We start from the raw sequence: 25,125 nt of genomic DNA, 5'->3' as shown, positions 1-25,125 counted from the left end.
TTGGCTCAGTGGTGAGAAACGTTGTTTTCTTGATGTTGAGCTTCAATCCATATTGAAGGTCGTAGTCCTTGACCTTCTGCAGCAAGTGCTTCAGGTCCTCTCCTCAGTTCCAGCAAGCAGGGTTGTGATTATCTACATAATGCAAATTGTTGAGTCTTTCTCCAATCCTGATGCCTCATTTTTCCTCATAGAGCCCAGCCTCCTGGATAATCTGTTCTGCATATAAATTGAAAAGGTATGGATATATATGCTCATAAATATATATTGTGTTATCAAGGGTTTATTTTTCAAAATGACTTTTCTAGCCATACATAGACTTTTACTATCCATATGGCAAGGTAGGAAAATGCAAGTAGGGTGAATATGGTTCTGTGAAGTCTGAGTGGTCATTTTATTAAACTTTGAACCCAGTAGAGTAGTAAGCTTGCTGTTGGAATTAGTATGAGTAAGTGCTCTTAAGAATGTGGAGACCGGCCATGTTTGACCTTACAGAAGTTAGTTTTGTGCTGTAGATATTGTTGATGGGGACAGTTTCCTTTGTGAAGTTAGTGGAGTTCAGACTGCCTGCCCTTTTTCTGCCAACATTAATTTCACCTGTATCATTTTACCCTCCTAGAAGACGGTGTTTCACTATAATTTATGAGATTCTTAAATTGGAAAAGACCAATGGAATTATACAGAGTCTCATAACAAGTAATAAATGACTTCTTACCCATGCTCATCATGCATATCTTCTCTGATTCCACAGCCAAATCTCTTGCTATCTCCTGAACAGTTTTCTTGCCTGCCCTTTTCAGATTAGACAGCTGGCAAAGAAACAATCACTCCCTGCCATAACCACCACTTCCCCACCCTGTGTTTCTCAACACTCTTTGTATGACTGCATGCTGCTCTAAATGTCAAATGCCATGGAATCAGAGTAATAATAGTAACACTTCAGTGAGAGTTTACTGTATGCCAAGGACTATGAGCCATTGTACATGTAGTTAAACCCCCAAAGCCCACAATGCTCTGTAGAATGTTATTATCATTATGCAAAAAATTTGGAGGCTGAGGCTTAGCAAGCTAAGACACTGTCTCAAGTCCTACAACCAACACTCATGCCTATTTTATACCAAACTCAGAGATTTTAACCACATAAAGTTTCTAAATTTAATAGAAGGCAAAATTACAGTCAGAGAGGGCTAGGGGACTTGCCCAAGGTCAAATATCAAGTTCGTGAAGATGATGGGGGGAAATCTGACATTTCCTGGTACCTTTTGGACATCTTTTGTTTTGAATATCCCTTTTCTGAGCCAATTCTCAGTGTGTCCATTCCTGCTTGACCTGGTCCATTCTTATTTCACTCCCCACTCTGTGTTGCTTCCATAAATGCCACTATTGGCAAAATAGTTTAAATTATTCTCCATGATTATACAGTGTCAAATAATACACAATTTTCACTCCTCTGATTATTTTCTTTTGTGTTCTATAAATATGAAATTTTAATAAGTTATTTTCCACAGACAGACATAAGCAACACAAACTCCCCAAACCCCAAACTTGCCATAAATCAGGCAACTAATGGCTTATTTCAAATTCTGATCTTTTGGCTACTTGCAAGAAATATGATAAGCATCTTGATTGTATTCAAAGCAGCCAAAGATTTTCCTCTTATCAGGAGGCTGCAGCTTTTGCAGTGGGTGGAGTATTAAATGGCAGAGCAGCAGTGAGATTTCAGCCTGGCAGAGCTAAGTAGGTGATGCAGAGCAGAAGCCATAAACCATGAGACTCCAACTTCTTCTGAAACAGTAGTATCAAAGAATTCGTTGGACTGCTCCAGTGCACAGGAGCCGTTAGAGGTGAGGGCGATGGAGGAAGGGTTGTTAAATGAGACTTGCTGTTATCCTCAAGGAATTCAACCTGAAAAAGGGTATAATTGATGCACTGCACAGAAAAACACAACCAAGTATCATAGGAGAAGAAAAAGTAAAGTGAGTATTGGAATGAGGCAGAAACCTCAGGCTGTCCTGGAGGCTGGAGAAGACTTCACATAGAAGGTGATATTTGAGATGGACTATGTATGAGATGCTGGGAGAAGTGTGTCCAGAAGGAAGACCAACAAGGCCAATAGCCTGCAGAGAAAATGCCAAGAGAAGGCTAATGGAAGACAGAGTGTATAGCTTGTTTCAATGGAATGAAGAGAAATAACTGGGGACAAAACAATCAAAAGTAAATGTAGAAAATGTGGTGTGTGTGAGGGGTCTGGTAGACGACGAAGAGTTCTGGAGGTAGGAGAGGAGATTTCATAAAGTAAGTGGTATATTCCCTGTGAATTCTAGAGCCTGTCACTCTGTCTGTTGTCAGCTCAGGCTGACTCACCGTGACTCCTCTCCCTACCAGGTTTTTAAGGCTGTAAACTACAATAGGAGGAGACCATTCATCTTTCTCTTGCAGAGTCAATCAGCTGTGGATTTGAACCATCAAAGATACCTTTGGGTTAGCAGCACCATTCACTACTGACTACAGAACCAGAAGTCCTTTAGAGCAAATTGTTTTAGTCTAAATTAAGATAACGTCAGTTGTTGCAGGTCAACAAGAATGGAGCTGGGAAACCACATTTTAAAGAAAAAAAAAAGGCTAACTCCATAGCCAGGTTGAATTTCCTCTAATTTCTGATAAAACTCAGAAAAGTACTTTATATCTGACCAAGAGTTGGGTTTTACTTTCACTTAGAGATTCTTCTGGATTTTTCTTGTTGTTGATTGCTGTTGAGTCAAGCACGACTCATAGCGACCCTACAAACAAAAGGCCTGAAGCCCCTGTACAACTATAGACGTTTATCCAAGTTCATCAAGTTTCTGGAGACATGAGGTATAGGAAGTGGATGCCACTTCTGCTTCAGTTTCTGAAAAGAAATGTCTGCAGTTGCACAATCAATAATCCCTGGAACCTGAATATAAACTCATGTATGTTTGATGCCAGAGCCTTGTATACCCTAACTACAGTAAGTTTCTCCATTTAAATAGATGGTAAAACTAAAGCCAGAGAAGAGTAGGATCAAAGGTAGGGTCAACAAGTAGAGAGAAATGCAAGGGCAGAAATAGAGGGTGGGGGCTAGACCTTTCCTTCATTTGAATAAATCACGGCATAAATGTGTCTGTGCTCATATCCACCGAGAAAGCACTTCACTGAGAAGGAAGGGAGGCTAAGGGGGAGGTATGTACGAGAAGAGAATCCAGGAGTGTTTGCTATGCTCAAGAGAATAGGCTTCCAGTGGGTCAAGCAAACAACTTAGATGTCACCTACTTGTGGTGTTTTTCTCTCAGCTATACAATGGAAAAGCATGAATTAAATGTTTTTGTTGTTATTATGCATCAGCAACAACCATACTGTTGTTTTCAGATGGAATAAATGGCACTAGTGGAGATTACTCATCTTTCTGCCATCGAGCAGCTGGCGGATTCGAACCAACCATGTGCCTCAGAACTGGAAGTGCAACTCCTTACCACTAAACCATAAGAGCTCCTGCGGATTATATAGTTTCTTTAAAAATATGTTATGAATTATAACCCCTGTATCTGTGGTTTGAGGGAGAAAGAGGGGAAATCCCTTTCAATGTAATTTATAGTTTCTAAAAACCTGCTGGAAAGTCAACTATGAATTGGTTCCTCCTCTGTGGCAATGAGTTTGTTATGTCTATAGTTCTAATCCAAGTTGGGAATAAATGTGCATTATTATGTTAATGAGGTTGTATCAGCGTGGCGTGAGTCTAGAGTCAATCCCTAAATGAATGAGGTATAAAGTAGCACTCAGCGATAGGGAAGAGTGGTACCAAGGCACATGAAGATTATCCAGGAGTAGAAGCGCAAAAGAGATAAATACCTGCCTCCAGAGCCAGCACGCACATGCACGCACACACCATACACACACAGAGGAAGTCTTCCCCTAGAGCTGGCATCCTGAATTTGGACTTCTAGCCTCCTAAACTGTGAGAAAATAAGTTTCTGTTGGTTAAAGCCACCCACATGTAATATTTCTGGTACAATAACAGTAGATAACTAAGATGCAATGTAAAGTACTTCCCACAGTCTGACAAACAGTAATGGATGAACAGTGTCTAGTGCTACTGAATTATTGTCAGTGTTTGCTTACATTTCTGATCCCATCTCTGACCACTTTCCTCACATTGAATCAGCTCCAGTCTCACATGCCAAACTCATTTTGGCTCATGGTCTTTGCATTTGAGTTTGTTGGAAATTATATAACCCGAATCAGTCCATGGCTAACTCTTCATCAATCTCATCCCAGCTCACAATGCTTGCCTTCTTAATAAGGCCTTTCTTCACCGGTCCAGCTAATACAAGACAGTCCTGTTCCATCTCTTACAATACTTGTCAGTAAACTTATCTAACTTATGTATTTAAGTCCCTTGTGTATTTTCTGGACCTTGATTAGAGAGTGTTCGCTGGGAGAGCAGAGATACTGTCAGTTTTATTTTTACATATACACTACTGGCAAAAGGCCTGTCACTGTCTCACTGTCATTGACTTGGAACCAACTCATAGCTGACCCTCCAGTGAATTTCTGAGACTGTACATTGTATAGAATGAGATCATTGATCCTTCCTCAAGGGGCAGCTCATGGATTCAAACTACCAGCAAGGTGCAACCTTTGGGTTAGCAGCACAACACATAGGGTCACTGTGGGTTCAGGGTTTATTGTTCAAAATGACTTCCCTATCTGTGACTTACTTTGCCAGGTGGATGGGTAGGAATATGCAAGTAGGGTGTATTAGCTTATCCACAAGGGGACTGGCTAGTCTCATTAATTCACAAGGGGATTGGCTAGTCTCACCATGAATTGAGTGGATCCAGCAACAGAATTAGAAAAATCTCACCACCAGCAAAGAAGAAGCAAGAGATGTAATGAGTCCTTCAGGGCCAGAGAATCTTGCACAAGGCAGTCTAGAATCTATGGAAGGAACAGCCACAGTACAGAACCAGAGACCTGACTTGAAACAGCAGATCTTGGGAGTGCTATGCTATTGAATGAGAGCTAAGAGCCTTTGCCCAAGTTTGTTGGAAGACTGTGGGAAGCAGAGAGCCATTAAGTAGCAGGAATGAGAGCTTTGTGTAACCCTGGAAGCCACAAGACTCAAGGCAGAGGTGTCTATGAGCACCTTTTGGAAGCTGTCCTGACTGTAGAAAGCTACAAATATGAATTATAGCCTTTTGATTTCCCCATTATGGTTCTGTGTGGTTTGTAAGGTATTGTCTTGGATTTTTGTATCTTTTACATAAACATTTTCAGACTGCACTTATGTGCCTGCACCAATGTTTATCAATAAGTAGAATTTATTGCTACAAAAACAACTCTTCTAGTTGTTTTGGTTTTTTTTTTTTGTTTTGTGGGGTTTTGTTTGTTTGTTTATTTGTTTGTTTTACCCTGGAATATATTTCTGAGTTTGCAGGAAAAGTGTGGTGGTGGTGTTGTTATGAGCCGTCGAGTCGCTTGCGACTCATAGCGACCCTATGTACAACAGCCCTAAACTCCACTCTGTCCTGTGCCAATCGAACTCTCTGACACTCCCATCCCAATTATCCCAGTCACTGAATCAATCCACCTCATAGAGGGCCTTCCTCTCCTGCGCTGTCCCTCCACCCTCCCAAGCATGATGTCCCTCTCTAAGGACCGGTCTCTCCTCACAACATGTCCAAAGTATGTTAGACGGAGCCTCAGAATCCTTGCCTCCAAGAAGCCACCCGGTTTAACCCTTTCCAGGACAAATCTGTTTTCCTAGCAGTCCATAGTATTCTCAATACTCTTCTCGAGCACCACAGCTCAAAGGCATCAATTCTCCTTCTATCCTCCTTGGTCATTGTCCAACTCTCTGATGCATAACAAGTGATTGTGAAGACCATGGCCTGTATCAGATGCACCTTAGTCTCCAGAGAGACACCATTGCTCTTCAGTACTTTGGAGAGGTCCCTAACAGCAGACTTTCCTATGGTAATGCGCCTTTTAATTTCCTGGCTGCTGGTGCCAAGACTGTTGACTGTGGAGCCAAGCAAACTAAAGCTGTGTACAATCTCAATCTCTTCACCATCCATGCTGATGCTGCCAGTTAGTCCAGTGGTGAGAATCTTTGTCTTCTTGACACTGAGCCGCCTCAATCCATATTGTAGGCTGCAGTCCTTGACAGTCTGCAGCAGGCGCTTCAGGTCCTCTTCAGTTTCAGCAAGCAGGGTTGTGTCATCCACATAAAGCAGATTGTTGATAAATCCTCCACCAATCTTGACCCCACATTTCTCCTCATAGAGCCCAGCCTCCCAGATAATCTGTTCTGCATGTAGGTTGAAAAGGTATGGAGACAGGAGGCATCCCTGGTGTATGCCCTTCCCAATTTTGAACCATGCAGTGTTCCCTTGCTCTGTTCTGATGACTGCCTCCTGGTCCAAGTATAAGTTTCTCATTAGAACGATCAGGTGTTCTGGGATTCCCATTCTCTTCAGAGTCAGCCATAGTTTGTTATGATCTACACAGTCAAATGCTTTGCATAGTCAATGAAACACAGATAGACATTCCTCTGGTATTCCCTGCTTTCCATCTAACATCAGCTACAATATCTCTGGTACCACGACCCCTTCTACACCCAGGCTGGACTTCTGGTACTTCTCTGTCGATGTGCTGTTCCAGTCGTTTTTGGATCATCTTCAGTAAAATCTTGCTTGCATGTGAAATCAGTGAGATTGTTCTGTAGTTTAGGTTATCATAAAGCCAATAGTGCATTCTGTAAGAATAAATTGTATAACTGTATAATGCTTTGATATTGGTTGCTAAGCAAAAGGTTGCCAATTCAAATCCTCCAGTGGCTATGGGGAAAAAGGATTAAGCAGTCTACTCCTATAAAGGTTTACACTGTCGGAAACCTGATAGTCATCATGAGTTGGTATTGGCTCAATGGTTTCAAAACCTCAACTTCAAATAAAGCATAGATACCACTAACCATTTCTCATGGTTTGATTTATGTCCTTCCAAAGCTTTAGAATGAGCCCCAATCTTATAAACTAAATAGCTGCAAGAGGATTAAGGGTGGAATGCAACATAGCCATGATTCAAGTAATGAGAGTTTCCATAGAGTATGGACTATAATATCTTTCATGCCACTATAGAAAAAAGAGACGTTAAAAAAGGAAGAGCTCAGCTGAGATGGATTGACACAGTAACAGGTAATGGTGGTAGGGGTGCCAGAGGCAGTGAGACTGTTTCAGGACAGAGCAGGCATCAGAGTTATTATGCATAGGGTCACTAGGAGTCCCAAGCAGCTTGAAGGCACATAACAACAACAATAACAAGGGCATAAACAAAAGTGGAGGAACGAGAAGATCCTAGTACCACCAAATAAGAACTGCCAAGAGTAGAGTGTGTCTTTTTGGACTCGAGTCTCTGTGTGAGGAAACTCCTTGACAGTGGGGAAGGTTAAAACACCCGGAGATCTCCAGTGAACAGAAGACTTGCAGATGTTGAAGGAAACAAGGACCCTCCCCCAGACCTAAGAAAGACAGAGGGCTGCCCTAGAGCTAGCATCCTGAATTTAGACTTCCAACCTCCTAAACTGTAAGAGAATGAATTTGTGTTTTTTTAAAGCAGCTACTTTCATCTCAGTTATAAAAGCACTAGATAACTAAGGCATCATATTCTAGAAACAGACATAACCCGCATTAAATTATATAATCCCTTAAATTATAAAATTATGTTTTATGATTCATATAATACCCAAACGTGTACGGCATATGTTGATTGTACAGACACTAAGCTCATTATAAACCGTGTGACATACTTGTAATTCTATTTTACTAACATAGTAAATAAAAAGTGTAAGTTAAAATAACAATAAACTATAACAATCATTTTTGGTGACTATCAGAATAAGAAAAGTCTCAGCAGTTACTTGGTTCTTTATTGTAGTAGGTTTTTTACATAATATTTTTATCACTAATCATTCATAGTATGGTCAATGTTTGAATTTTTCCCATAGAATACAAAAATGTATTGAATTTACAGGGCAGGAGATGATTTCCTCGGCTCAGATATATTTCCTTGACATTTTTTTCCATGGAAAACAGGTATTTGAATTTATTTCATATGACTTTGAAGTTACATGAAAAGTTAGGCTCATTCTTAACAAAATTAGCTGGTCATCTTGATCTTTCATCACCCACTCCTTTACTTAGAAAATAAAAGAATCCCTTCAAATTACAGTGCTCATGTTGTAAACATTTGCAGTGTTGATGTGTGTAGTGCGACCTGGTATTGTTTTTCAACACTGAAAACTCACTCTTTAAGTTGGCTCGCCTCTTTGGAGAGCAAATTCTCAGTCCTTGAGAGCTCTGGAGAGATTATACAAGCATCCAAAGTAATAACAAAACAGAGAATGGTATTTTATAATTTAAAGAAGGTTTTCACAGATATTATCTATTGGCACAACAACATTTTAAAAGTAGGCAGGAGAGTTTATGAGAAGAGTGAGGTCACACATTAAATCAGTAACTGAGTTGTGTTTGTGATGTTTCTCTGCTGTGCTTGTCATTCATGCGCATGGGGCAGACAGCCATAGAAAGTGGGGACTCAAGAGTTGCTGTTTCCTCCTTTCTAATATATTAGAAAAAGACCATCTTTAAACATCTTTTAAGTCCCAAACTTATCAATAGGAGGGGAGCTCTGACTTGAAAAAGCAAAAGGGCTTGGTCAAGTCACTGATTCAGGGTGCTGGCTTGAACTTAAATAAGCTTCCCTTATCTTTGAGAAGAAGTTCCCCACTCAAACTTGCTCCACTGATGTGAGAGACTTCTAACCCACACAAACAATATTTCAGCAATAGAGCACAGTTTCTCAACAGCAGATAGGAGCTTTCAATAGAATTTCTCCTTTAGAGACTCTTTTTTCCTTCCGAGGCATGACTTCCTGTCCAACAAAATTAAGCCTCTCAATGACAGAAAATTTGTTTCGGCATTTGGATGGTTTCGACAATCTTCTTTTCTCATCCAGAACCTTTTTCCTGTCTGGTTTGAATCCAAGACTAAAGAGAACATCAAGAGAAATGATAACTTACACTTCTTAAAGCAGCAGGGGGCTGGGGAATAAAGTCCTGAGATGCTATCAAATCACAGCCAAGGTCCAAATGATTACCCCCCCCTCCCCGTAGCTCAGGGAAGTGGCCACATCTATCTCCCTAGAACATTTGCTCTGGGGCAGTTGGCAGGAGTCAGGGACCAAGCTTTGACTGGAATACACTCAGGATAATCAGAGCGGCAAAGCTGGCAAGGTTAGGGGTTAGAAGGCCTAGATGGGAGTGCAGGTCAGTGGAAACAGAGCCAAAACCATGCAGGTCAAGTCTTTTCGAGGTAGCTGATGGCTGTAACAGTATCCTGTTGTCCTAGAAACAAAAAATGGATCTTAGAAATCATCCAGTTCAACATTAATTAGTGCATGTAGATGGAAGGATAATGTCCAAAAGCTCAGAGAACATTTGGAGCAGAGCCAGGGTCAGAACTCAGGTTCTCACTCCAAGCCAAGCATTGTTTTCTCCTCTCAGCTCTGTGGCATACGAAGGCCTTCATGTAGCAACAAGTCTGTGCAGTGTGTAATTTTCTCCTTTGAGATTGACAGGGATGCACACAGGGTTCTGTGTGGATTCCATGGGCTTCAGCATGCACTCAGCAACAAGAAGGTATTGCATGTCTATGAAGTAGCCATCCCTGCCCAGCGTCCTCTGGGAGGAGATGCTGCACTCTAATCCAAGAGCAAAGGAAACATCTCAAAAGAGACAGGCCTGTGACCACCGACTACCACACTGGTGGAGAATGGCTGTCTCCACTTCTCGCCATAGTTCCTTCAGAGATGGTTTTCCTCTAACAGATCCCTGTTTTTTGGGTTTTTTTCCCCATGGTAAGTAAGTGGAGCCTGTTTTAAAGAGAAAGACTGACACTGGACATAGGAAGAGCAACTGGACATTTATGACTGACACACAGCAGCTGGCCCAGAGAACACATTTGGTCCCAGACAGGGAGAGAAAAGGATAGTAGAGTCTGGCACAGAACAGGACTAAGCAACACAGTTACGATGGATTCCCACGCAAGGAATGTGGAACACGGTTCTGAGCAAGACAGGCTCAGAGACGATGCATTTTGATAATGTCTGTGAGCAGACACATCAAAGAAAGAGTATTTGGAGTCATCTAGGACAGAACTCAGACTAAATGATTGTATTTTGAACATGAGTGAGACAGGGCTGGCACAGTAAGGGGAACACGTCGAAGACTCCAATAAAGTGTGGGACAAAGGTGAAGACTCCAGGAAGAAGGAGTGACAGGAAATGATAAGATCCTCTTGTGGGGGAATCTCCAGAGAACCATAGTGGATAAGGAGGCCTTCCGGTGCCTGACTCCCTCCGCGTCACTTTTTGGAATCCAGAGGAACAGCACGTTGCATGGACCACCTGCACCAACAGAACGCTCAGGCGATGAGAATGCCAGGTCCGTTACGTGCGAGCAGCGGTTTAGGACCTGGACCTCTCTTGGAGGCATGGCTGTCTTCTGGGTCACTGCACAATTGGCCTAAGTGTCACTGGGCTGAACAGCCACCAAAGGAGGAGTTGCTGGGGGATGACACTGACTCTCCCATTGGCCACCACATTCCACTGCATCCCTAGAGAGGGGAGAAGATCACAGAAGCTCAGAGTTGGAATGGACATCATAAATTATCTCCTGAAAGTACGACCCAGAGCAGGAAATACGTTGATATCACACAGATAAATGGTTGTTCAGCTTTGAGTTAGAAATCTCTGAGAACAGGTCAACCCATATTACTTCCGGGCAACTTAAGGAGCACTAATTGTATAGGTTACACATTGGGCTGCTTATTAAATGTTGACAGTTCAAATCCACCAGCCTATAAGGAAAAGATAAAGCAGCCTCCTCCCATGTAAAGTTCTAAACTGAAAGAAGGGTCCCGAGCGTTGGAAATGACTTAAGTTTTGCTTTCAGTAGGGGCTCAGCAGCCGCCCCCCCCCCCATGATGGGGGCCGGCTACGGCCATGGTGCGGTCCGCAGCGGGCCAGGCGCTGGGGGCTCGGCCACGCCGGGGGCGCAGCGCCTGTGCCGCCTCTCCGTGTGGATCTGGTAGTCCATCATCCACCTGCTGCAGATGGGACAGGTGTGGAGGCTAGTGCGTACTGTGATGCTGAAGCCTGTGACAGTGATGTACCAATCGTGGTAATGGGCACCCATGGTGGACAGTGTTGGCTGGAGCTTCCCGACTAAATCAAGCCTGGAAGCAGGAGCGGCATCCACCTCCGAAATGGCTTGCCTCCAGAAACTCTGTGTACGAACAGTGCTCAGGCTGTTCGTTCATAGGGTCGCTATGAGTCGTCTACGATTCGATGGCATTAAACAACAAAACAACAGTTTTTAGATAACTTACTAGTGTTCTCCCACATCTGCCTTCTACTGATTGGGGCTATTGTGCCTATTAAGACCTCTCTACTCTTTCAAGAGATACTAAGTTATCTCTTCTCACAGCCCCAGTTTCTTAAATGAGGAGTATAGTCTCTAGACTATTTCCTTTTCTAAAGGCCATTCTGAATACAAACCCTATCATGATGGTCTTTCCTGAAATACAGTACAGAAAAAGAATACCAATCTTTATAGTGAGCCTCACTTCAGTTATATACTTTTTCATCTTTAAGGTCATGTATATATGTGGTCAGTTCATTTCTGACAAAGATAATATACTATTATAATGAGTTTACTATCAACTCAAAGTCTTAATCTTTTTGAAACAAATAGCTGCAAATTCTTACAGGTCTTTCTAATACTTATACAGTTTATTATTTTTAAATATTTTTTACTCATTTGACTCTTTTGACTTTGTCCAAAAAAATCTACAACTTTTCTTTTATTCTGGCTAAATTTCATTTTACTGGTTTGGGATCACTCATTTAAGGTTGTTTAAAGTAATAACAAATTCAAGGCTCACGTCATGCTTATTTAGTATCTATCATTGTAGCTAGGCACATTGAGTGGATTTTGATGTCGAGATGATATGTCAGATCCGCCCCACAGTGTTTTTTAGCTGGTCATATTTACTGTAGCAGACCACCAGGTTTTTTCCCAGGGAGCTGACGGGTGGATTTAAACTGACAGTCTTTCAGTTAACAACAAAACACTTAGCAGTTTTATCACCAGGGCTCCTTGTTTAACATCTATAAATAATCTCATTTCTTACGTGCTTGCAGCATCCCACATCGTTCAGTTTTGCACCTTCCTTTTATATATTTAGTTAAGGGCAGAGCTTGAGTAGGGTTAGTATAAAGAACTATGGAGCACTGCCCCACATATGGCCTTCCCATCAGACAGGTCGCACTCAGCGTGCCTGGTTGTGTCACCAGCTGGGATCTACCCTTTCATGAAAGGCTTTGTCTAGCACCTTGCTGAAGGGTCTCTAACAGTAAATCTGTACTATAATTTGTTAGCATGAAGTATATTCTTAAATGTAATAGCTCTGATTATTAGTCATAAATTATATTTGTAAAACCCAGGTGTTTTGGTAAGGTCTATTTCAGATTATTAAGACTATAGTTTCTGAGGTCTAGCTTCAGTATTTATTTAAAATTAGGGCAACATTTACTGGTCTTCAGGCTTCCACCATTTTTTCCAGCCTCAAAAAATAGCAATCAGTAGTCTTATCAAACCAATATCTTCAAACGCCTGAGATTTAAATTTACTTAACACAGCCCAATATTTTTAATCAATCCAGGACTGTAACTTTCCCCCTATAATCTTTCTGGCTGGAAAACTATTCTTATTGCTGCAAATGATGCCAGATTTCTTCCCTTAATTCTGAGATTTAACTATTTCTGGGTCTGCTGCTTTCTCGAGCCATTCTTGGTTATACACGCCTTCATCCAGATTTTCCACATGCCTTTTAAATGCATAAGCTCCTTAAATAACTCAGTATATGACCTCACTTATTTATGTGCTTTCCTACATGGCTTATTAGTTTTCTTATTTGTTGAACATGTCTGTAAAAGAAAGAAAAATATAAAGAAAGAGGAAATGAAGAAAAATAAAAAGAAGAAGAATTTCTCATCCTTCATTGGTCTAATTTCCTTTGTATTACATTGACAACAAAAACAACTATCCGTTGGACTTCATTCATAGAGCCTGATCTGTAGGGAGCTGTGCTTCTGAGGTCGCACCTCCCTAGAGGTTGGACTCTACCAGAGCTCCATAGGACAAAGCTGGGCAGCCTTGTCTCTTGTGATTTACGACCTTGGAAACTCAAAGGAAGGTTAAGTAAGCGTTAGTTCTGACTGGATGGCAATGTATTTTCATATGTGAGGCACTGGCTCCACATTAATTCGCACACTTTACACCTACTTAATAGATAAGGGGACTGAGAGTTTTAATATTTTTCCCAAAGTTACACAGTTAATAAATATTAGGGCCAGGGCTTAAATGTAGCTCATTTTTTGGTATCAAGTCTATGTGCTTAATTGTCCCATTATATTGTCATCATCACCTTGAGACTTGTCACTGTTAAATCCAATATCCAGATCCTGTTGTTTCCAGCATTTCTTTGTCCCACTGTGATCGGTTCTGGGATGAAACAGATACATAACCTGCACTATATCCAGTTGTATTCCTGTAGGAAGCTTACAGTATGATGTGGCTTCCCTTTTCACTGAAGTCTGTGCCTGAGACATTTAAATTGAAACTCTTCTCTACCAGCCTCTTGTCTTCTAAAAGAAAATTATGCTAGTTAAGAGCTTTATTATTATTATTATTATTATTTGAGGAGCAGTTTTAAAGAATATGAAAAAGAAACATTAGAAACTTGAAAGGGTAGAGTATAAAGTCAGAGACAGAAGTTAGATGAACAAATATAATAAAGAACCAGGAGAACTGATGGAGGGCAAGGCAGGAAGATATCTTTAAAAGAGCCATGGATTTGGATGGATGGAAGGTTCCAGAACAGCGGGAGCCTTTTAAAGAAGAGGTTCTTTGAGAAGTTTCCTGAAGGTTACATTTGGATTTTTTATAAATTTCTTCTAAAGGTTCAAATAAAGATTGTAATTACTCTTAAATTACTATTTAGGTTACAGGTATATAACCCTAGTCAAAGAAAGGAGCCATAAAGAAAGGCAACTTCCCAGCCTGTACCTTCAAGAGAAACTTAAAATCAGCTCCTTCTCAACAAGACCAGAGATGAAGAAAAAGGTCAAGATGATGTTATGTTCCAGTCTGCCCATAACAGTCTCAATCTTTACCAGTAACTTGGCATATTTGGGTAACAGTTAATGGTTTAGTGCTGTTTGCTTTTTAAGTTTTCAGTCAAGATACAAACATGTTGACTAGAACAGAGATGAAAGAGGGACTTACACACCATCATGTCTTCCTTGTAGTCCAAGAGATAGCATACAGTGCTAAACAAATGGGGCCCTTCACTCCCAACCCGAGTGGGAAGATAAATGACACAGTTTCCCTCTTAATGCAGCAAAGGAAGCAGATATGTGTAGCAACAATGGCAATGAACTAGGAGACAGGGGCCTCTGCGCTAATCTTAACATTCATCGAGGAGTGACTCAGTACCCTTCCTGCACCCCACTTTCTCCATTTGTTAAATGAGAGGGAAGATAGTCTATTAGATCCTTTACAGCTCTGACATTCTGATTCCATGAGTAGCAGAGATAGTGGGTGACAAGGCACAGGCTTTCTCATTGGGTGCCAGCTGTGTGTGGGACTGTTCTCCAAAACGGTGGGTAATTGCTTCAAATTTGGCTTTTAATATTCTATTGTTAGTGTCTGATACTTTATATTCCATGTGGAGGAAAGAGGCTGCGTTGGAAACACAGGGAAGATAATTTTTGGATTTATATTAAGGAATCTGAAAGCCCTCAATTGCAGAATCTGTGAAATTACATCGCAAAGCTGTTCGATGTATCTGGGCCGGAGAAGATCGGGGGGGGGGGGGCTGAGATGTGACGATTTAACATGGAGTGAGATCACAGATCACGGCTGTCTCTCCTTAAGCATATGCTTCATCAGAAACACTGGCACAGCCACCCCAAACCCCTCACACAAAACAACATTAAAAAACAATTTTCTTCCAATATTTTAACTGATGAGTTTTTTAAATGCAGCTTCTTGTTTTAACAGTGTTAGTAACATCTTTTCCAATTTGCTAAGCATTTTCTCTTCTCCCCCACCCAACCCTCATACACTTTATCTTCAACATAAATCTGTGAAGTTGCTAAGGGACACAACATGCTTTCTGTTTTAGGAGACGAGAAAAGTGCAAAAAGAGGCACGATTACTTATAGGTAATGGTGAACGCAAGGTTAGAAGCCAGAAGTTCTGCCTCTCAAGCCAGAAATTCTCTCTCCATTGGGAAGTACAGAAACCATTTGTGTGATAGCACTTCAAATAAAGTTAAATAGTAAGAGGAAATGACTTACTGTGGAATTTAAGGAAGAGAAAAAGAGGAGAGTGAGGAGGAGGAAAAAGAAGAAAGACAAGAAGAAGCGAAAAGCAAAAAAGAATAAAAGGAAGAAGAGGAGAAGACGACTCACTAATTAAGCCACATTTCTCCAAGTGGTCAGAGACCATGTCCATCATATTACCAGAAACATTTGTTACAAATCCAAATCCCAGCAGCAATCTGACAGAGTGTGAGAGGAGCTTAAATTTACATTTAAAAATGTACACAAGTTTGCATTGTAAAAAACTGACACACCCCTCCCCCAGGTGATTCAGGAATTTAGGAGTATGAGCTCTCCCCCTCCCCAAGTGGATATTAATCAAACTTTATCACAATGGCCAGTATATACAGAAGTGCTCAGTAAAGAGTACCTGCTCAAATGATGATGATAGTAAGGATGGTGATGGATATGGTCATGATTTGATCAAGAAACAAAATCATTACTAAAGCAACAAACTATTATTCATAATAACCATGAGAGTGTGTGTGCACTCGCCACAGTGTTCATTCAGCAAAATCAGAAACTCAGAATTGGCAGTGCCAATTCACAGAAACAGGAGAAAATGAAATTACACTAGTCAACAAAGAAAGTGTGAAAAGGAGAAAAGAAACAGAAGCAGACACCAAAGAGATTTGTTTGTCAGATTTATCAAAATATGGATGCACTCATTTCTTAAAGAATAAAAAGCTAAGAACAATTCTAACTGCGAAATGTTTGTAAGAATCGTGTTACAAAGGACCTGAAATAGTTATGGAACTGAGAAAAGACACCTCAGAATGTGTTTTGTGAAAAAGTAGAAGCTTGACTCTGGTGAACATAACCTGGAGTGTGCTCAGCATTCATATAACGGAGTTGAGGCAGAGTGCTTGGTGTGGAAGGCTTGAAGATGACGTCACAGTATTTCCAACAAGACCAGCCAGAACTTACCCTCACTTCCTTTCCCGGAGTCGCCTCTCCTTTCAGGGCGAGTGTCTTTCCTTCTGTCTTCCTACTCATTGCCCAGGGGCTGACCGAAATCTTATGGGGTTTTTTGACAGCAAACTATTTTTCATTAGATTCTGTTCTGCCCAAGAACTTGTGGTCCACAAGTAGGAGTCATGTCCTACTAATTTCTGTTCCGGCCTTTCTGAGTAACAAAATGATGATGATAACAAAAACACAATTTATCAATAATTGATCATGCTCCACCTTTGAAAAATGTCACTAGTTGTCGAGGGGCTTCAGGCCTTTTGTTTAGAGGATGGCTATGAGTCATATTCGACTGGAAGACAATCAACAACCACCAGGCTCCATATATACCTTAAATCTAACACAAACCTCATGGCAATCTTATGAAACTAATCCTGCCTTTGCTCTCATTTTACAAAGAAAGAAGCCCAATACGGACAGGTCAAGCTACTTGCCCACTATGCCACAGCTTCAAAGTGGTAGAATCAGAAGTCAAACTGAGGCCTGTTAAATACTGAGCCCTATGCTTTTAGTTGGTTTTTGTTGTTGTTGTTGTTTTCACTATCTAGTCAGAACCAACCCATAGCTGACTAATAGCTGACACTCCAGGGGGTTTTCAGAGGTAGTAAACTGCATGGGAGGAGATAGTCCATCTTTCTTCTGTGGAGTTGCTGGTGGATTTGAACAGTGTACCTTTGCATTGGCAGTACAATTCCTTGACCTTAACCCTAAACATGCTCACCAGTTTATTCTAGGAAATTTAGAGAACAGCTACTTGACTGACTGACTGGAAGAGATTTACATTTGTTCCTATTCCCAAGAAAGGTGATACAACAGAATGTGGAAATGATAAAAAAAATGACATTAATATCACATATAAGTAAACCATTGCTGAATATCACCTAAAACTGGCTAGAGAATTGCCAGAAGTTCAAGTTAAGTTTAGAAGGGGCCCTGGCACCGGGAATATAATTGCTGATGTCAGATGGATCCTAGTTGAAAGCAAAGAATACCAGAATACTATTTGTATTTTATTGAATATGTAAAGGCATATGACTATGTGGATTATAACAAACTGTGGCTCACATTGAGAAGAATGGGAATACCAGAACACTTAATTTTGCTTCTAAGAAAAAAAGACCACTCTTTTTTGTGGTCCTCCTGGGGCCATCTGCTGCTTCACCATGAAGCTGAACATCTCTTTCCCAGCCACTCACTTCCAAAAACTCATTTAAGTGGACGATGAATGCAAACTTTGTACATTTTATGAGAAGTAAATGGTCACAGAGGTTCCTGCTGACTCTCTTGGTGATGAGTAGAAGGGGTATGTTGTCCAGATCATTGGTGGAAATGGTAAAAAAGCTTTTCCCATGAAGCAGGGTGTTTTGACCCATGGTCGAGTTTGCATGCTGCTGAGTAAGGGGCACTCTTGTTACAGACCATGGAGAACTGGCAAGAGTAAGTGCAAATCTGTCCGGGGTTGCACTGTGGAAGTCAATCTAAGTCTTCTCAACTTGGTTATTGTCAAGAAAGGGGAGAAGAATATTCCAGGACTGACTGATACCACTGTGCCTTGTTGCCTGGGGCCCAAGAGAGCTGGCAGAATTTACAAACTCTTCAATCTCTCCAAGGAAGATGATGTGTCAGAGTTGAATCCTTTCTCCGTACCTATTCACTACGTACACTGAACAAATCATTTGATGAACTGAACGCTGTGAGAAGAATGTGGGATCAGTACTGGAGAAAGGCTAATCAACTACCTGTGTTATGTAGATCTTGTTCTTGTTAAGATGTTGTTAATGTTGTTGTTAAGATACTGTTGTCAACGACATAACCTTTATTACTGAAAGTGAAGCAGACTTGAAATGCTTGCTGCAGAAGATCAAAGGCTACAGTTTTCAATTTGGATTATGTCTTGACATTAGGAAGACAAAAATCTTCACCATTGAATTGATAAGCAACATTGTGATGGATACATAAAAGATTGAAATTGTCAATGATTTTATCTTGATTGGATTTATAATCAACATTCATGGTACCAACAGTCAAGAGATCAGAAAACTTACTGCAATGGGCAAGTCTGCTATCAGGAAAATCTCCAAATTACTGAAGAGCAATGATGTTTGCTTGAAGACTAAGGTGCACCTGATTTAGGCCATGGTCTTTTCAGTCACTTGCTATGAATCTGAAACGATGACAGAAGAAGAGTTGATGTCTCTGAGTTGTAGTGTTGAAAAAGAGTACTGAATAGCTCATGGACTGCCAGAAGAACAAACAGGCATGTATTGGAAAGGCTACAACTAGAATGCTCCTTGAAAGCAAGGATGACAAAGCTTTGTCTCATATACTTTGAGCATGTTGCTAGGAGAGGCAATTCCTTGGACAGGGATATCATGATTGGAAAGGTGGAGGAAGGGTCAGTGAAAGACTGGAAAATCCTTGATAAAATGGATCGGCACAGTGTCTGCAGAAATGCACTCAAGTGTGTCAAAGATGAGGAAGATGGCACAGGATAAGACAGGGTTTGTGTCTGTTTTTCACAGGGTTACTATAAGTTGTACTCGACTCAGCAGCACACAACAACAACATGATTTAGAGGAGTTTTAGTGACCTGGTGGTAAGAACCTGCCTGGCAATTCTAAAGGCATCTGATTTGAATCTACCAGCTGCTCTGCGGGAGAAGGGTGAGCAGTCTCCTCCTTTGTGATATGCCACCTCAGAAATCCTGCTGGAGAGTCAGCTACGACTTGAGGATTGCAACAGCAACAATGCATTTATTCAACTCTTTCATAAAAGAAATTATGCTGTTAATCCAAAGGCTACGCCTCTTTAGTGGTTTGAATCAACCAGCATAACCAGGGAAAAAGAAAAGCAATCTCCTCATGTGTAATTTACAGCCTCAGAAATCCAATGGAGGATCAGCTATGAGTAGATTTCAACTCAACACAGTGAGAATGTTATGTTTTAACTTTGACATTAAAATACTTCTACCAATGTCCTAGATAAGGATCCTACCTTGTCCTTTCTAGAGTCTGAAATCCTGATTCTGCTACTACATAAAAATGGATGAACCAGGAAAACAAATGGAAGACAATCTCTGAATGCCAGCCAAAGGCTCTTTCTTCCTACACGTTTTTATACAGTAATAACTTGGATATTAAAGCTTCAAACAACCAAAATGTATCCTTATGTACAGAGATGACTAACATTTCCTGTAAACAGAATTCTGGCAACTGAGCAGCTGTATACCATTGAGCATCTATCCAGTCTGAGGGCAGATTTCTTCCTCAGAAACGTTTACGGTGCCTACGAGCTACAGATTGCAGGAATCACTGATGGAAAATAGAATGGTTCCTGAGCATTCCACCATCCATCCCCTCAGACACTTATCTTCTGATAAGTAATCTTTCCAGAAATTCTCCAGCTTCAACTACACAAAATAGTACTTTGAATGAAGTGGGGTTTTCACTCTCCTTTATTCCACCATCTGCTGGGAAGATTCTTTAACCTACAGACTCACACAGGTAGAGTCTAAGAACATCCTCCCATCGAACCCACTCCTCTCTCAGCCCCGCTGACTGATAATCGATGCTTTTAGTAGTGGATGGTCAGCCAACATTTCTAAGTGATATTCAACCTCTACTTTACTAAGCATGTCCTGCAAGACAGCACATTATATCTGGTGCTGAAATACATACTTACAACTTTAATCCTTCATGCCTACTGTTCTCCCTTGGGACCATGCAGAATAAGTCGTATCCCTCTTTCCCATGACAGCCTTTCAGAAATATAAAAACAATGGCTGCAACCCAAATCTCTTTCGCTCTATATTCACCATTGCCAATGCTTTCTTTTGTTTCTTGTATGTCATACAAAGAGAATCATGGTAATTGCCCTCCTCCTCTAGCCATACTCCAGTGTGCCAATGCCCACTATTAGTTGAATCTCTAATCATTAGTATGCTTCTTTAGAGCAGAGGGCCACATTATCATATTATGGACTAAACACACATTTATATGGGGTTATGGCTCTATGGTGGGTCTCTTAGCATGCTTTGGAGGCAATTCCTTCACGAACAGCTGCTCTGACTAAATTGGGAGGGCTGTGTCTCTGCCAAGTACACTCTGTAAGAGAACATGCTCATAGAGTCTGCCTGGTAGAAAGAGTTTAACTGAAAGGTAACTGACTACAATCTAGCCATAGTCATCTTGGACCCTTTCTCCCAGAAAGATCACCTTTCCAGGACTTCCCCCAGTTCTTGTCCTAAAACCAGGGTAGAAAAGTGAGACAGTCTGTTTCTGTAAGAATTTACTGCCTAGAAGGTACTTCTGCTCTACCCTACAGGGCTGCTATGATGTGAGATAGACTCAGTGGCAGTTGATTGTCTTGGAAATGGAAGGATATTAAAACAAATCAACAACCATAACAAAAATCACCCAAACTCCAAAGCTGTTGCTGTCTACTTGAGTCCAACTCAGAGCTGTTGCTGTCTAATTGAGTCCAACTCAACTGTAGGGCAGGAGATAATTGCTCCATTGGTTCCAAGGTAGCAACTTTTATGGAAACACATGGTCACATCTCCCACAAAGAAGCTGGGGGGTTTGAACTACTGATCTTTTCATTAGCAGCTGAGCCATCTGAGTCCCTTGCGGGGGATTAAAGCAAATTTACAACCATTGAGTGCAACTCATGGCACCCCTCCACTGAGTTTCTGAAATGAAATCTTTAAGGGAGGAAACTGTCCATCCCTCAGAGTAGCTTGAGGGTTCAAACTGCCAACCTTTTGGTTAGCAGTCCATAACATGCTACACCACCAGGCAGAAGAAGAGCCACATGGTTCTGAGGCTTCACTGAAGTGGAATAGTTAAAATAGCTTTCTCTATGTACCATGAGAGTAATAAGACAATTACCGAAAAACCCAGAGGATTAGTTCAAATTAGGATTTTCCCAATCTTAGCTCATTTTAACATTTGAGCTTTCACAATCCTTTGTTGTTGGCATTATAGGATGTTCAGCAGTCACTGTGATCTCTACTCACTAGATGCTAAAAACACCCACATGCTCAAGGCAGTCAAACGTGTTTTCAGATATTGCGAAATGTCCCCTGGTGGGTAAAATCATCTCCAGTTGAGAAGTAATGGTTTAAATCCCCACGGTCTCAGTAGTCTAGAATGTGGAGGAAAGGAGAAACTTGAAGCATTATCAAATTCAACTTCATCACTGGTGCTGAGAGATCAATAAGGGATTAGAATGTAGGCCTCCTGCTTTCCCCACTACACTAGATGGTCTCAGTGCTGCTGGGAATTACACAGAAATAGTTGTCATTAAGTGAATTAATTTTAATGCATGGTAATAACATGGGTATAAGAGGTGAACTGTGCTTAACAGGGTTTTCAATGTTTGTGATCTTTTGGAAGCAGATCACAAGACCCTTAAGAAGACAGACTGACAATGCTTGCTATCATAGCAGACTTGGGCCCAGAAGCAAACTATGATAACGGTCCAGGACTGGACAATGTCTTCATTCGGTTGTATATAAGATTCTGTGGGTCAGAACCAACTCAATATCACCTAGTAAGACAACAAAATATATTGGTATCTGTGTTCCGAGTGGACTAATCTGAACAAAATCTCTCTTAAGTGGAGGCCAGTTTTTCTCAATATTTCAGAGCTCTCAGATCAGAGTAGCCAGGATGCAGGCAAAGTCTCAGATGACACCACCACTCCATGTTGTTTCCATTCTTGGCTTAGCCAAACCATCCTGGGGGTCTGGACCTGGGTGCTGCTTGGTGCCTTTCCTCCAAGGTGGCATGCACAGTGTGGGCATCAATCTCAGAGAACCTCATTGGCATCCTGAAAGGAAGTGTGCCTGCAGAGCAAGAGGGGTAAGACAAATGCCCACAGAGTAGACCCAACTTGTTTAATATGGTTAGTGTGTTTTATATGTTGGGTCAAATAAATGCCTACAGGTAATTTAAAAGCCAGATGGCATATTCACAATAACAGGTCCAATTGTTTAGCACAAGGCATGATGTACTCAGGAAACAAGTCTTGTCTCATGTTGCTTAAAAAAATTTATAAACAGTGTGATTAATTTAATTGAATTCATTTCTGGCTCTTCTTGTAGCAGCGGGAGCTCTTCATTCTTTATTGAAGGGAATTTGTTTAGACTATAGAGATTTTTGTTGACTCATTTATTAAGCAATGCTGATCCGCAAACTGAGAAAATGACTGGAAAATTGTCTGAGTGTTTTACCAAGATGTGAACGATGTTACATGTATAATTATGACAACAATTACAGAAGTTTGCGCTAACTGAACAATTTCAGTGTAATAGGAGGCAGGCTTATTCCAGCACATATGGCATCTTTAACTTTAGCAGGAATCCTAAGAGACAGCTTCTAGTTTCACCTTCATTCTATAGATAAAGAAACAATTACCTGGAGGTCTTCAGTCACATGCTCAAGGTCAATAGTAAATTGTAAAAGACAGTCTCTGGGAGGATTAAAACAGTCAGATCATAACACCTACACCCCCTGGGGTATTTTCAGTGAGATTTCCTTTGGTTACATATCTGTAAGTCATACACTAGGTCCAAGAGAGAAACTTCACAGACAGCAAACTTCCGTGAAAGAGATCATGTTTCAGTCTTAGCACTTTAGTCCAAATATGACCATCCTGGAGAACAATGTGGACCATCTGAGTAACAAACTCTGAGGGAGGATGCACTCTGAAAAGAGCTTTATTTTTTCTAATTCTGATTATTTGGTAAGTCTTTTTGATGTCATTATTCTGTTTTTCTGGTGTGGTGGTACCAACAAAATCAACATAATTGAAGATCTTTTGGACTGAAGCTGAGTAGAAGCAAGGTCAGCCTAAGGATATGGGACCTGTGCAGTCACACAGGGTCTCAAACTCAAGAATTTAAGGTCTGGTATAATGTGTTAGAAAGCTGGACAACGACTAGGGATGATGAAAAGAGGATTGATGCCTTTGAGCTGTGATGCTAGAGAAGAGTATGTAATATTCCACGAACTGCCAGGAGAATAAACAGGTTCATCCTGGAAAGGGTGAAGCCAGGATGCTCCTTGGAGGAAGGATTCTGAAGCTTTGTCTGACATACTTTGGACATGTTTCAAAGAAGGACTAATCCTTGGACAGAGACGTCATGCTTGGGCGGAGGGACAGCGCAGGAGAGGAGGACCCTCGATGAGATGGATTGATTCAGTGATTGGGATAATAAGCTAGATGTGTCAGAGACAATATGATTGGAACAGGATAGAGCAGGTTTCAGGGCTATTGTACATAGGATTACTATGAGTCACAAGCAAATCGACGGCACCTAACAGCAACAACTACAACAACATAATGCTCTTCTGTCACCATTTTGAAATTCTTAATAATTTTATCTTTGAATATGTGAAGTCAGAAAAGACAAGGTAGTACATCTGAGCAGAGGAGATAAGCGCAATATGTGAGCACATTACATTTCCTCAGCATTTCGCTCTTGCACTTGGCCATGGGAAAATTAAGTAGTCAGCCCTCGGGAGGTCTGGGGAGGGGAAGGCAAGGCCAATCTCATCTATCTTTGATTCACTCAGACTAGGTCTGCTTAGGTTCAAAACAATGAGGTAAATTCAGAATCCAATTGTGTCTCCAAAGTCCAAGTTAAAGGTCACAAGATGGCTTTTAAATGTCAAGCAACTTTCAGATACTAGCAGAAACCTCAAAGATACAAAGTTAGTAAAACGGAAATGATTTCTTCAATCATAGGTAAAACTATCTGATTCACAAGGTGTGAAACTATGTTTAAAAGTAGAATTATGGTGTGTCGAACTTTACCATCGCCATAGATTTATAGTATTAAAGCAATATTTCGGAATTTATAAATAATTTTGAGAGTGGTGAAAACTTGTTCTAGCATATACAGACACTCCAGGTAAATAATGTGACCAGTGATTATCTTACTGGACAGTATAGCTCTAAAGTAGCTTATTGGGGGCCTTGAGGGAGGACAGTCAGGAATAGTAACCAAGAATTAAGTTAGTTATACAAGAAACTCTCCAAGAAGTGCTTATAAAGACTACTGGAAGTGGGCCAGTGTTCTAGGTTTGAGCAACGTCTGAAGTTGAAGAAGGAAGGAACCCTGGGCTTGACGTGACGGTAGAAGAACCTATCTTTAAAGCTAAATTTTGCATGCCGTCTCTGCTTGTTGTCTAATTTATAAATAATCTGTTCTTATAACATAATTGTCTCTCTCAAGAGGCCAGAGCTTTGCAGTTAGCAAAGCAATTTCACATCCATTACCTTGTTTGAATTTCACAATGAGGTAGTAAAATAAGCAGGGCAGGGATTATTTCCCAAAGAAGCCCATACTGAAATCCTCAGTGGATTTATGTAGAGAAAAGGTCTGTTCTAAGGTTACAGTCAGACCTACCAGTCCTTACTGGGCATTCAAACTCCTGGAGATGCACGGTCTTTGAATCAGTGGCAGATTCACTATGAACTGCACCACCAGAGCTCCCTTTTAAACTGCAGGGCTGCCTTATGGCTGAGCAGACTCATAGGGTTCTGGCCTTTGCCACTGTAGTTCAAGTGTCATCTGTGGTGACCAGGAAGTTGGAGACTAAGTAGCAGTTTCTTTGGCTTCTGTTA

The 25,125-nt window shown here is 41.0% G+C and overlaps 1 protein-coding gene across 3 annotated transcripts in view; it reads right to left on the bottom strand.

Annotated features, from left to right (window-relative positions):
* The window catches only part of HTR4 (5-hydroxytryptamine (serotonin) receptor 4, G protein-coupled), a 313,497-nt gene that overhangs the window by 40,271 nt on the left and 248,101 nt on the right, over window positions 1–25,125 (bottom strand). The window contains exon 7 of one of the 3 annotated variants that reach the window (XM_006893718.1): window positions 10,397–10,688. The exons of the other annotated variants lie outside the window; for them this stretch is intronic. Coding sequence (XP_006893780.1) covers window positions 10,598–10,688 — 91 coding nt within the window. The 3' untranslated portion in view covers window positions 10,397–10,597. Of the gene's footprint in view, window positions 1–10,396; window positions 10,689–25,125 lie in introns of those variants that run through there. 3 annotated transcript variants of the gene reach the window in all.

This window comes from Elephantulus edwardii, unplaced genomic scaffold (genome assembly GCF_000299155.1).
Source record: "Elephantulus edwardii isolate Elephantulus edwardi_28Jun2011 unplaced genomic scaffold, EleEdw1.0 scaffold00130, whole genome shotgun sequence".
Lineage (NCBI taxonomy): Eukaryota > Metazoa > Chordata > Mammalia > Macroscelidea > Macroscelididae > Elephantulus > Elephantulus edwardii.
The sequence above is the reverse complement of the archived record's forward strand: the minus strand, read 5'-3'. Positions and strand labels throughout refer to the sequence as shown.